Source organism: Canis aureus, chromosome 6, assembly GCF_053574225.1.
Source record: "Canis aureus isolate CA01 chromosome 6, VMU_Caureus_v.1.0, whole genome shotgun sequence".
Taxonomy (NCBI): domain Eukaryota; kingdom Metazoa; phylum Chordata; class Mammalia; order Carnivora; family Canidae; genus Canis; species Canis aureus.
In genome coordinates, this window is record NC_135616.1 from 7,722,395 (window position 1) to 7,737,030 (window position 14,636).

The window sequence follows — 14,636 nt, forward strand, 5'->3', positions numbered from 1 at the left end:
GACTCTGGGCTGAAGGTGGCACTAAACTGCTGAGCCACCCAGGCTGCTCATTTTTGGGAAACTTTTAAAGATTTAATTTCCTTAATGGTTATAAAACTATTTCATCTTGGCTGTCTTTTGATAATTTGTGGTTTTTGAGGAATTGGTCCATTTCTTCTAAGTTTTTGACTTTGAGCATATAGTTTGTTAACTATTTCCTTATCCTTTTATGAGAAGCATTATATACTTTGATACCTTCTATTTTATTCCTAATATTGGTGATTTCTTTTTATTTTTGTTAGTCTTTCTAGAAATTTACCAATTTTTTAAAGCTTTTTGTTTTACTGATTTCTATTATTTTCCTGTTTTTAACTTTACTGATTTCTGCTCTTCTATTGTTTTCTTCATTCTGCTCGCTTTGTGTTCATTTTGCTCTTATTTTTCTAGTTTCTAGAGGTAGAAACTAACTTGTTCTGAGATCCTGCCCTCTTTTTAAATGTAAGCATTTACTGCTATAAATTTTTCTCTCAGCATGGCTTTAGCTGCACTGTACAAAATTTGATTATGTTGCAGTTTTATTTTCATTTTGTGTACTTTAAAATTTTTCCTTTAACACTTCCTCTTTGACTCATGGGTTAGAGAAGTATGTGGTTTAATTTTAAAGTATTTAGAAATAATCATGTTGTCTTTCTGTTACTGACATCTAGTTTGATTCCTTTATGGTCAAGATATTCTGTACGATTTCAATTATTTTAAATTTATTGAACTTTATTTTATGGCCCAGGATATGGTCTATTTCTTATGATTATATCTAGACTTATGTACAGTATTTTTTAGTATACTGCTTTGTATGATTTTCTTTGTGGTTTCACTGGCATCTCAATAACATATGTAACTTATCATGGTCTACTGGGATTGATGTTTTACTACTTTGAGTGATGTGTAGAAATCAACTCCCATCAATTCTCTTTACCCTCATACTTTTAAAAATGAGCATTGAATTCTATTTATGGTTAGTTCTTTGAATTATAAATAACATGCTAAATGAAGAGGACCACTAATGCATAAGTGGATTTCATTTTTAAAACAAAGTCTGATATTCTAGCATGACCAAACCTTATCTGTTTTACTCTGAAATTGTTATTTCACCATTAATAAGTTGTTCTCCTAATTGGTAAAAGCCCTGACACATTTTACAAATAAACTTAATTTTAGAACTCTCTTAGATTTAGAGAAAAATTGTGAAAATACTATAGACAATTCTCATTATTCCCCACACTCTGTTCCCCCTATTATTAACATCTAACACTAATATGATATATATACATATATATGTGTGTGTGTATATATATATATATATATCACAACTAATGAATACTAATACATTATTATTAACTGAAGTTCATACTTTATTCAGATGTTCTTGTTTTTTACCTAGCATCTGTTTTCTGTTCCAGAGACCCATCGAAAATATTGGAATATATTCAGTAATTATAATTGGTTGAATAATGTACCTTCCAAAACTCACATCTGTCTGGATATTCAAAATGTGACTTTATTTGATATAGGGTATTTGCAGATGTAGTTAGTTAAGAATCTAGAGATGAAATCATCCTGGATTCAGGGGACCCCCTAAAATCCAATGAATCCTTATAAGAGGAGAAAAGAGAAACACAAAGACAATGTGAAGATGGAGAGATTGGCGTGATACATCTATAAACCATGGATATTGGCAACCACTAGAAGCTAGAAGAGAGGCATGGGAGAGCTTCTTCCTCACAGCCTTTAGAAGGAACCAACCCTGCTGACACACTTCTTTCAGACTCCTGGCCTCCTGAACTGAGAGAATACATTTCTGTTGTTTTAAGCAGAGTGGTACTGGGAAACTAATACATAGTTATGTCTCATTAGCCTTGTCTTGACTCTGATATTTTCTCAAACTTGCCTTGTTTTTTATTTCTTTGACAGTTTTGAGGACTCATCAGGTATTTTGTAGAATGTTTCCAAACTGGGATTTGTCCAATGTTATTCTCATGTTTAGGCTGGAATTATGTGTTCTTGGGAGGAAAGGGACAGAGGTAAAGTGCCATTTTCATCATTTCTTATCGGGGTATTTACTATCAGTGTGACTCATCATTGTTGATGTTAACCTTGTTCACCTGGCTGAGGTCAGATTTCATGACTATGAAGTTATTCTTTTTCCCTTGTTACATAATGCAGTCTTTGGAGGGAAGTTACTATGCAGACAATAAGGAGCGCTGAGCTTCAACTCTCTTAAAATATAGTTGTCTTGAGGTGCCTGGGTGGCTCAGTTGAGCATCCAACTCTTGATTTTGGCTTAGGTCATCATCTTGAGGTTGTGGGATGGAGCCCCGTGTCTGGCTCCTCACTCAGCAAGGAGTCTTCTTGAGATTATCTCTCTCCCTCTGACTATCCCCCTTGGCTCTCTCTCAAATAAATAATTTTTTTAAAAAATAAATAAAGTTGTATTAAATATGTTTTCTACATACATACACTGAGCACCATATCAGATGGTGCTATTTTTACTTCAACCATCAAATATGATTTAAGAAATACATAAGAAGCAGGATAATCAATTATAGTTATATTCTCCTTTCCTTTGATGTTTCAGGCCTTTGTTATCATTTTCTTTCTATTTACAGGACTTCCTTTTTATCCATTCTTTATGGGTAAATTTGTTAGCAAAAAAATCCTTTAATTTTGCTTGACCCAAGAATGTCTTCATTTCCCTTTCATCCTGGAAAGATGTTTTTTGCATGACACAGAATTCAAGGTTAACAGTTTTTTTCTTTCAGTACTTGGAAAGATGTTATGCCACTTCCATCTGATCTCCAGGGTTTCAAGTGAGAAATCCACTGTGATTGTAATTGATGTTCCCTATAAGAAAGGCACTGCTTCTCTCTGGGTGCTTTTAAGGTTTTCTTCTTCCTTTTTTAAAAAAAGATTTTATTTATTTATTAATGAGAGAAACACACAGAGAGAGAGAGAGGCAGAGACACAGGCAGAGGGAGAGGCAGGCTCCTTGCAGGGAGCCCAATGTGGGACTTAATCCCAGGACCCCAGGATCATGACCTGAGCCGAAGGCAGACGCTCAACCACTCTGCCTCTCAAGGGTCCCAAGGTTTTCTTCTTTGTCTTTAATTTTTTACAAGTTTAATTATGTTGTTTTGGAAGGGATTTCTTTGGTTTGTCCTATTTGGGTTCACTTAGTTTCTTGAATACATAGGTTTATACCTTTTGCTAAGTTGGAAAGTTTTCAGTCATTATTTATTCAAATACTTTTTTAGTTCCTCTCTGTTTTCTCTACTTTTGGTACTGCACTGATGCAGTACCATGCATTACAGCCCATGAATCCCTGAGACTATATTCACTTTTTTGGGTCGGTCTTCTTTCTGTTATTCAGAATAAATAATGTTATTGATATGTCTTCAAGTCTACTGACTATATCCTCTGTCATCTTCACTCTACTAATGAGCCCATCTAGGGAGTTTATTTCAGTTATTCTTTCAGTTCTATAATTTTCATTTCATTTTAACTTCTTTTTGTTTGCTGAGATTTTCTATTTTTTCATTTGTTTCAAGAGAATTCATAATTGCTTGTTGAAGCTTTTTTTGTGATGGTTGCTTTTGTCAGATAATTCTAACATTTGATTCAATTTAGCACTGGCATTTCTCAATTGTCTTTTCTCATTCTTATCGTGATTTTCCTGGTTTTAGTATAATAAGTGACTTTGTATCATATTGCAGACACTTTGGATATCATGAGACTCTGAATCTTACTTAATCATTTTTTGGCAGGAATTCCTCCTGTTGAAGTTTAGCACAAGGTCTGGGTGGGTGTGTACGTTCAGCTCTTTGCTGGACCCCACTGCCACCTGCCCAGTGAAAGTGGGACACCAATTGGCACTACTTTGTTGCCTTGGATTGGGGGTATACGATCAGCTCCCTGCTAGGCTCTGCTGCCACCAGGGAGAGGAAACAGAAGGTTGACTCATGCTTCTTTGTTGCTGTTGGGTAAGATGCTCTTCACTGTGCCTTACTGACTCTGAGGGTGGGGTGAAGCTAGTGGATAACTGCCTTGAACGGATTTATTAGGTCTCACTGCTGCTGGGTGGAGGAAACTCAGCTAGAGGCAGGACCCTTCTGACACTATCGTGGTTGGGAACTGAATCACCACCTGATTCTGTTGGGTGGGGCATGTAGATCAGTTGCCTGCTTGGTTCCACTGAAATCACAGGCGTAGTGGTGTGTTTTCCTGTTGGTGTTTGGTTGAGTAGGGCAAACATTGCCAAAATGTTTTTTTGTGGTTAGGCTACCTTCTCTTCAGTCTTTTGGATGGGGAAACAGGCTCTCTAAAGCTCATTTATGGTCTGTGCTGATGCCAGGTTGAAGGTTTCCATAGCACCCTGTCTAGACATATAGGAGGCAATAAGGAAACCCAGGAACTCACCACCATGATTTTTCACAGGTCTGATGTCCCTAGGCAGTCAGCACTTGTCTTTCTACCTTTCAGAGTCTTCCTGTGCTTGTCATTATGTCCAAAGAGTTTTAGTCGTAACAGGGAGGACCTGGGAAGAATGGGACTTCTTTCTCTCTCTCTCTCTCTCTCTCTCTCTTTTTTTTTTTTTTTTTTTTACATAAACAGAAGAGGTGGTTAGGAGTCAGAAAATAAACATCTAGTGAAACAGGCACAGATGTACCAACTTACAACTAAACTTAAATTGGCCACAGTTCTAACTAGTTAAGAAAATGGACTGGACAACATCTTCTGAAGTTCATAAAAAGGATTTGCATCTACCTATAGTCACTGATTCTAATTTATTTTTATTAGAAACACTTTTATTCTACAAAAGGTCTACATCAGAGTGTAAAGGCAGTTTTCTCACACATTTGATCCCCCCAGAGGAATTCAAAGTCTATTACTGCTTAGTGGTAACTACTTATAGTGTCTTAGCAGCAGAGAAAAGTTAAGTTTTCAGGGTTCCTCTTGGCCTCTGTCTACTCTACTCTTCTTTTCTTTTTTATGTAAATATATATATATATATATATATATACACATACTTTTTTATGTAAGTATATATATATACACATATGTATATTTAGAGAGAGATAAAGAGAACATACAAAATATGCACATATTATAAGAATACTTGAAGAATTTTCACAAAGTGAATATACCACATAACCAGCCCCCATAAGCCACTATCATGGCTTCTTAATCACTATCCCTTCCACCCACAGAAAAACACTACTCTGGCTTCTAACACCATAGATTATTTTTATTGGCCATTCTTGTTTTTTTTTAATTGAAATATTTTTACTGAGATAGTGGTAGATTCATATGTAATTGTAAGAAATAATATAGAAAATTTCCTCATACTCTTTGCCCACTTCTCCTCAAATGGTAACATTTTATACAAATACAGTATAATGTCACAGTTAAGCATATTGACATTAATATGATCCACCTATCCTATTTAGATTTCCGACTTTACTTGTACTCATTTTTGTGTGTATTAAGTTCAATACAACTTGTATAGGTTCTTTGATCTACCATTAGAGTCAAGGTACTGAGCAACTCCTACATTGCCAGGTCCTTGTGTTACCCTTTTATGAGGGTACCCATCTCCCCTCCCCACAATCTCCTCTCCCCAGCTTCTAGCAACTAGTAACCTACCCTCCATTTCTAAAATTTTGTCACTTCAAAATGTTATATAAATGGATTCCTACAGTACATAATCTTCTGCAATCAACTTTTTCCCCCTCAACATGGGTACTCCTTTTTAACATGATTGGAAGATTTCTCTTTAAGAATATTTTAATTATTTAATTATTTCTAGGCACCTGGGTGGCTCAATTAAGTGTCCGACTCTTGATTTCAGTGAGGGTCATGGTCTCAGGGTTGTAAGATCAAACCCCATGTTGGGGCTTAAGCATAGAGTCTGCTCAAGATTCTCTCTCTCGAGACACCGGGTGGCCAGTGGTTGAGTGTCTGCCTTCAGCTCAGGGCGTGATCCCCAGGTCCAGGATCGAGCCACACATCGGGCTTCCTGCAAGGAGCCTGCTTCTCTCTCTGCCTATGTCTGTCTGTCTGTCTGTCTGTCTCTCTCTATCTCATGAATAGATAAATAAAATCTTAAAAAAAAAAGACTCTCTCTCTCTGCACCTGTTCTCTAATGGAAGGATTTAAACTAGTACTTCTCATGCTTCTCATCTTTTAAAAATCTCAGGGCAAATATTTACCCCTGAATAAGCATGCCTACAGAAAAATTATCCTGATTGAGGCTGTTTCAAGGTGACTTACGGCAGATGAGCAAAAGGATTTTTTTTTTGTAAATAAAATTCTGATCCCAAGATTTATTAGTAGTATGTTTCAAGGAAAACAATGGCTATAATGTCTATTTAACTATGTAAACTTTATCTGATCTATGCATGTTGAAGCCCAATGAAGCCTGGAATGTTATTCCAGGTATCTCTAAAACTAACTTGCTATATTTTTTTATTCTAATAAAAAGTAAAACTCGTGGAGTAAATGAAACCACCAAGATAGAAGATATCTATTAGGAATCCTATTTGTAGAAATTTCTTAAAAAAGAAAAAAAAAAAAAACAAATACCTTTGTTATCAACAATTCTACAATCTACCTAATCTCTTTCTCTACTTTGACTTCCTCTACTGGTAGTCTCCAAAGTAACGGGTCCTAACTTTTCAAAAAGGCCAACTTTGTAAATGCCTAGAAAGTTATTCATCTAATAAAAGATCACCTTCCTTGTACAAAGACCTATATTCACTTTTACTCACCTGTTCTCATATTGAAATTTTGCCAGTATGTCTTTGGCTTTGGTGTGACTAGTGAGTTGAATGGCCATGGACACCTTAGAGAGAAGTGGAGCATGGACCCTTATGACTCCTTCCGGCACGTCAGACTGCCAATGGGGAAAAATTCAGTACATTCTGTCAAACTAGGATGAATATCACTTTAATGACTACACTTAAGAGATATGAAAATCAGTGGCAATGTGAATTAGGAAAACATGTAAATGTGACCAGTATTTAACCAGAATGAAATACTGCTTTTGTGACCAGTATTAAACCAGAATGAAATACTGCGTTCTTTTCAAAGGAAGATACACTAAACTTAACCTGGGACTTTACTTTTGTTACATACGTAGGCCCTGTATAATGCCTTAAAATAACCAGAGAAGTAGCACTATGTTATGACAAAATCTCATGTTTCTATCAGTTCATTTTCTTGACTGTGCCCTAAAATAAGCTTACTTTAGGTTGAATTCTGTATTTCAGTATATTTTAAGATCAACCTTCTCAAAGAGTTAAGAATCAGTTATAAAATATAGCTTTTTAAATATCCTTTTTCTTTAGTTAGTAACAATGATTGGAGGGCCCAAATTGAATTCCAAATGAGCATTTAAAACTTGATTCCTCAAAGTGTATGATAACACCCTGAAGAGCAGCATATGGACTTCTGAGTATCTCTGCTTTCATATGACAAGACTGGCCTGCAGACCTAACTTGGAGCTCTTGTTCAATGAAATAGAATGGCGTCTTCTAATTAACAGGAATTTCTTTTGTCAAGATTGACTGGAAAATTCCTTTTGTTTCCAAATTTTGAATATTTTAAAATTAATTATCTATCTAGATATGAAAAGAAATAAATTTCTAAAAAAATAAAAGAAAGAAATTTCTATCTGAGGATCTGGCTAAGTCCTCAGATAATCATTTTAAATTTGAACATTCTCAAAGGATAGCACTGTTGATGTAGAAGGCTTATGTTGTTGAATTGACTCAATATATACCCTAAAAGGAATATGTTATAGGTTGAATTGTGTCCCCCCAAAGGATATGTTGAAATTCTAACTACCAGTAGCTGAGAATATAACTGTATTTGGAAATAGGGTCATTGCAGTTGTAATTAGCTCAGATGAGGTCATAATGGAGTAGGGTGGACATACATCCAATATGGCTACCGTCCTTATAAGAGGAGAAGACACACAAACACACAAATAATGTGTAAAGATGGAGGCAGAGATTGGAGTGATACATCTACAAGCTAAGGAATATCAAGAATTGGTGGCATCACCAAAAGCTAGGAATGATGTCAGGAACAGATCCTTCTCTCACAGTCTTCAGAAGGAACTAGGCAGACACCCTGATTTCAGACTTTTAGCCTGCATAATTGTGAGAGAATAAATTTCTAATATATTAAGCTAACTAGTTTGTCATACTTTGTTACAATAGCACTAGAAAACATTTTAAAATAGAATCAGTTATTATGGTACTTTCTGCTATCACCAGTAAGAACCAGAAGAGCATACCAAGGAATGGATGTTGGTGGAGGGTGGACTGGGTGGTTATGGGGGTTGTACAGAGTGTCCCTGGGTCATTGGAACCAAGACTATACTCCTAAAACACTCTTTTGGTCATTTCATGCCCCCCCTCTTCCAGCTCTCCAGAAGTCTCTGTAAGATATTATGATCACTTTCCTGTGATCATAATAATCACATTTTCCCTGAAAATTCCTACAGTATTCATAATTGCTTACAGGCTGCCTAACCATACATTTTGAGTCATCAGTTAGTTGACTCTCTCCCTATACTATTTCTTCATGTGCCACATGAAATGTCAAGTTTAAAGGATATATCATGACCAAAATTATGCACATATTATGGTAGATAAAGCCAGAGAATACCATATAAGGAGTTAATAAGAGAGAAAAGGAAATTGTTTTCTTACCATTCTTCTTGAAGAGGGTGATTTTTGTAGTACCTTTGAAGTCTTGGGGCTTATAACCTAAATAAAACACATTTAGTCCTCAGTAATGATTAATGTTGGGAAAATAAGCACATGCTTCCATTGGAAGTGTAAACTGTTACTCTTTATGGAAAACATTTTGAAAATATTTACCAAAGTATAAAATAATCCAACAATGCCACATCTGTAAATTTATCCTACAAATATACATTGTTTGTGATAAATAGCATATATGCAAGTTTGTTCACTAGTGCATAAATCTTAATAGCAATAGACTTTTGGACACAATCCAACTTTGTAAACTGATAATGGAATAATGATATAGAATAATCACCATGATTTTTTAAGTCAGTAAAGCAAGACACACAGGACAGTATTTAATGTATGTTACCATTCATGCCATAAAAGGGAAAAGAACACTGTCAAGAATTTAGGTCAGCAACACTCCATGGTGTTGCTACTGACAAACTTTAAATTCTACCTTTTTTATATCTCTTTGTTGCAACAAAAAAAAATTGAAATAGCTGACTTCATTTAGCATTATACAACTTACAAAGTGCTTTTACACATGGTAAGTGAGTTGATGCTAAAGACAACCCTGTGAATTAGGTTGGGGAGAATTACTTTTCTCCCCAATTTATAATATAAGAAAATTGAGGCACAGAAAAAGGCTTTAATTCACCAAGGCTACTAGCCCAAAGGATGCGACCAAAGGAGTGCTTAAGTAACAAAAACAGCTAAATCTTGGTTAGAACAGCAAATCTAGTAGCACTTAAACTTACACTTCTCCAAGGATACCTGGTGGCTCAGTTGGTTAAGCAGCTCTTGATTTCAGCTCAGGTCATGATCTCAGGGTCATGAGATTGAGCCCTGTGTCAGGCTCCACACTCAGCAAGGAGCCTGCTTGAGGATTCTCTCTCTCCCTCTGCCCCTCCCCTCACTCATTATCTCTCTCTCTGTCTAAATAAATAACTAAATCTTATACTTTTCCCATCTCTGCTCCCTAGTTCAGTGCCAGGTTTGAAAAAAGCAGCCTGCATTTCTGGTACAGGTCCAGGAAGGAGCAGAATGACTAATTCTTTGTTCTGACCTGGTTGGTGGCTCCGTAGAATACTGGCTCAGAAGGCCTGCCTCTATCTTGGACTAACTTGGAATCTGACTAGTGCTAAGGTGGTATGATGTTGAAAACATTTATAGGCAAATGATTTAGCCATCACCACCTGATGTAGTAGATAAAAGCTGGAGAAAACAACAGACTAAAAAGTTTGAGAGGCAAGGCTGGAGGTTGAGATGCTTTGGAGAATAAGGCTTTGAAAAGCTCCAAATATTCCTAAGACTCTAGAAAGCCATATGCATGCCCAAGGCTATGCATGTGTTCAAAAAAGACCTGAAAAGAACTTAACCTGTCAATTTAAGCTGGCTGACTTTTGGGCTTTGTCCAGGCAGGAAGTGAAGGTTCAGGCAGAGTCATAAACTGTCCTATTGAATGCTGAAGTTGCACCGGAACAAACACAGACTTTGTCTGCAAAGACCGGGAGTTTTTTTGTTCAAGATTTTTAAGAAAATTTCTGTGCAAACATTAGCTAACCACTGAGCTCATGGAGCAGAGATTTCAGTGGCCACGCAAAACAAAGAATTCAAACTTTATAAAATTAGCTCAGCAGAAAAGTAATTAAACAAATAAACAAAAGCTACAACAAGCAGCAACAAACCCTGGCAGAGGGAGAAGAATCTTTTTTCCAAAATTGCCACATTATAATATTTAAAATGTCCATTCAGGGATCCCTGGGTGGCTCAGTGGTTTAGCACCTGCCTTTCGCCCAGGGTGTAATCCTGGAGTCCCAGGATTGAGTCCCACATTGGACTCCCTGCATGGAGCCTGCTTCTCCCTCTCCCTGTGTCTCTGCCTCTCTCTCTCTCTCTCATGAATAAATAAATAAAATCTTTTTTAAAAAAAGTCCATTCTATAACAGCAAAAAAATTATGAGACAGGCAAAAAATGTCAAGAATATGTGGCCCATGCACAGGGAAAAAAGGAGCTTCAATAGTTTCAAAAGAAACTCCTGAAGGAAATTTAGACATTAAACTTACTAGAAAAAGCCTTCAAATAAGATATTTTAAATATGTTCAAAGAACTAATGGAAACCATGTTTAAAGAACTAAAGGAAACCATGAGAATTATATCTCATCAAATTGGGAATATCAAAAAAGAGACAAATTATAAAAAGGAATCAAATGGGAATTCTGGATTGAAAACTTAATAAAAAATAACTTAATAAAGTTAAGTTTAAGTTTAAGTTACTAAGTTTAAGTTATTAAGTTATCCAAGTTAAATAAAAAATCTACTAAAAGGGTTTATAGCAGATAAGGAGGCAGAAGAAAAAATTAGTAAATTTGAAGATAAATTGATTGAGATTATGTGGTCTGAATATCAGGGGAAAAAAAGAATGAAGAAAAATTAACAAAACCTAAGAGGAACTGTAGGATAATAACCAACATGAAATGCACCAACACATACATAATTAAGAGTCCAGGAAGAAGAGAAGAGAAAGGGACAGAAAGAATATTTTAAGAAATAATGGCTGAAAACTATCCAAATTTGCTGAAAAACATTGATTGACCTATTCAAAAAGCTCAACAAACTCCAAATAGGATAAAGACATCCACACCAAGATACATCATAATCAAATTTTCAAAAGACAAAGAATTTGAATGCAGCAAGAGAAAAGCACCTCAGCATGCACAAGAGATTTTTTCAATAAGAGTAACAGCTAGTTTCTCAGCAGAAACCATGAAAACCAGAAGACAATGGAATGAAACATAATCAAAGGGCTGAAAGAAGAATAAGCTGTCAAGCAAAATTCTATCTGGCAAAACAATCTTTAAAAAATAAAGAGGCCTTCTAGATGCCACCACCTCAGAGCTAACCTGTGCCCCCCAGTCATGGTGAACCCCTTCATGCTTTTCAATAGTCCCTTCAGGCTAAAATGGAGGGATGCTAGACAGTAACTTGAATCCACATGAAGAAATAAAGGACACCAGTAAATATAACTACATAGGTAAATATAAAAGGCACCATTATGTGTTTTTTCCCCATCTAATTTAAAAGACAAGTGCATAAAGCAATAATTATAAATCTATATTGATGGGCACGAAATTAATTAATAAAGATGGAATTTGTAGCAATAACAGCATAAAGTAGGAGATATGGAGGTCTGTAAGTAGATTTTTTTAAAGATTTTATTTATTTATTTGATACACAGAGAGAGTGTGCATAAATAGGAGGAATGGCAGGCAGAGGGAGAAGCAGGCTCCTCACTTCAGGGAGCCCAACATGGGGCTCAATCCCAGGACCCTGGGATCATGACCTGAGCCATAGGCAGATGCTTAACCAACTGAGTCTCCCAGGCATCCCTGTAAGTAGAGTTTTTATATACTATTGAATTGAAGGTGAAATTAATATAAATCAGACTGCTATATATTAAGATGTTACTTGTAATCCCCAGGGGAATCACTAAGGAGAGATTTTAAAAATGTGTAGTAAAAGAAACAACTGTTTCTTTCAACAAAAATATATTATAAAATATTAAAAGTAGTATACTGGAAAATAACTACACAAATTAAGGTAGTAATGGAAGAGTTGTGGAATAAAAATAATATTAGACATATAGTAAAAAAGAATTGAAGGGAGAAATAGTTCTGCAACAGCTAGAGACTTCAATATTTTGATACCTCACTTTCAATAACAGAAGAGCTAGGCAAAAAAAATCAGTGAGTAAACAGAAAACTTTATCTAGACATAATAGACATCTATAGCAGAGTTCATTACCATTAAGCATGCATAAAACATTTTCCAGGATAGACAATATATTAGGCCACAAAATGAGTTTCAATTAATTAAAAAATATCAAAATAATATTGGGGCATCTGAGTGGCTCAGTCAGTTGAGCATCCAACTCTTGATTTTGGCTCAGGTCATAATCTCAGGGTTGAGAGATCGAGCTCCCCACTCAGGGGTGGGGGAGTCTACTTGAGATTCTTTCCCTCCCCACCCCTTGTAAAAATAAATAAATAGATCTTTAAGAAAAATTTTGAAAATCAAAATAATGTAAAGTGTATTGTACACCTACAGTAGAATTAAATTAGAAATCAGCAACAGAAGTGAACCTGGGAAATTCACATACATATAGAAATTAAATAAATAATGAACAGGTCAAGAAAAATTAATGAATACTTTGAGATGGGCAAAAATGAAACACAACATACCAAAACCTATGGGACAGAGCAAAAGTAATTCTCAGAGGAAAATTTATAGATGTAAAGGTTTACATTAAAAAAAAAGTCTAAAAAAAAAAAAAAGTCTAACCTTCTACATTGAGAAACTAAAGAAAAAGGCCAACTGACTTAAAACAAGCTTAACAAAATAAATAAAAGTTATAACTTTAATAAGTACTAGGATAGAAAAATAATAAAGAGAATCAATGAAACAAAAGTTGGCCTTTCAAAAAAAATCAACAAAATTGACAATGTTTTAGCTAGACTGACAGTGAAAGAAAGAATGCAGATTCAAATTATAAATCCAGAATGTAAGTGGGGACATTACTACCAATATTACAGGAATAAGAAGAATTAAAAGAGAACACCATGAACAATTTGTGTGCCAACAAATTAGATAACCTAGATGAAACAGACAAAATCCTAGAAACACACAAACTATCAATGCTGGCTCAAGAAGAAACAGCAAATCTAAACAGAGTTATAGTAAATAAGAAGACTGAGTCAGTATTCAAAAAAAATTCCTACAAAGAAAAGTCCAGGACCAGTTGGTTTTGCTGGAGAATTCTGCAAATTTAGAGAATTAACACCTATTAATTTTAAACTCTTCTAAAAAACAGAAGAGAAAGGAACACTTCCTGGCTCATTCTATAAGGCCAGTATGTTCAATACCAAAGGCAGACAAGATGGAACAAAAAATAAAAGCTATAGTCAATATCCTATATGAATAAAAAAATCTTATATGAATGTTGATATATTGATATAAAAATCCTCAACAAAATACAAGCAACTTGCCTAGCAGCATATTAAAGGGATTGTATACCTTGGCCAAGTAGGATTTATTCCAAGAATGCAGGGTGAGTTTGATACATGAAAACCAATCAGTGTAGTACATCATATTAATAGAATGAAAGGGGAAAAAACCCCCAATGATTATCTCAATAGATGAAGAAAGAATATTTGAAAAAAACTGAACACCCTTCCAACATAAACGCACCCAACAAATTAAGACTAGAAGAGAGTTTTTTTGAGGCCCGTCCATATTAACGGCAAGATTTTGAGGGCATAATGCCAAGTGAAATAAGTCAGACAGAGGAAGACAAATATTGTATGATCTGTCTTATATTTGGAATCTAAATTAGTCTATATTTATATATCGCAGCTCATAGATACAGAAAACTGGTGGTTGCTGTGGTGGGGAAGGGAGTACAGTGGGGAGAAATGAGCAAACTTTTTTCTTTAAGTTTATACAAATTGAATTTTAAAAAGTAAAAAAAAAAGAATGGAATTTTCTCAAGTCAATCTGTGAAAAACGCAGATTTAACATCATACTTGATGAAAGATTGAGATTTCCCCTTAAGATCAGAAACAAAATAAGGATCTCTGCTCTTGTCTTATTTAATACACTGCCAGAGTTCTAGCCAGGATAATTAAGCAAAAAAAGTAAAAGGTACCCAGATTGAGAGGGAAGAAGGAAAATTATCTCTATTCACGGACAGCATGACCTTATAGGTAGATATCCTAAAGAATTAGCACACATAAAATCAAACTATTAGTGTCAGTAAATGAGTTTAGCAAAACTGTAGAATACAA

The 14,636-nt window shown here is 35.2% G+C and overlaps 1 protein-coding gene across 20 annotated transcripts in view; it reads right to left on the bottom strand.

Annotated features, from left to right (window-relative positions):
• ARHGAP28 (Rho GTPase activating protein 28) overlaps positions 1-14,636 on the bottom strand; it is a 257,341-nt gene that overhangs the window by 9,867 nt on the left and 232,838 nt on the right. For 18 of the 20 annotated variants that reach the window (XM_077900033.1, XM_077900028.1, XM_077900031.1 and 15 more), the window contains 2 exons: positions 8,751-8,807; positions 6,801-6,925 (listed from right to left, as the gene is read on the bottom strand). In XM_077900033.1, the coding sequence (XP_077756159.1) occupies positions 6,801-6,925; positions 8,751-8,807 (182 nt within the window). Of the gene's footprint in view, positions 1-1,510; positions 2,929-6,800; positions 6,926-8,750; positions 8,808-14,636 lie in introns of those variants that run through there. The other 2 variants (XM_077900017.1, XM_077900035.1) reach the window with 2 other exon arrangements.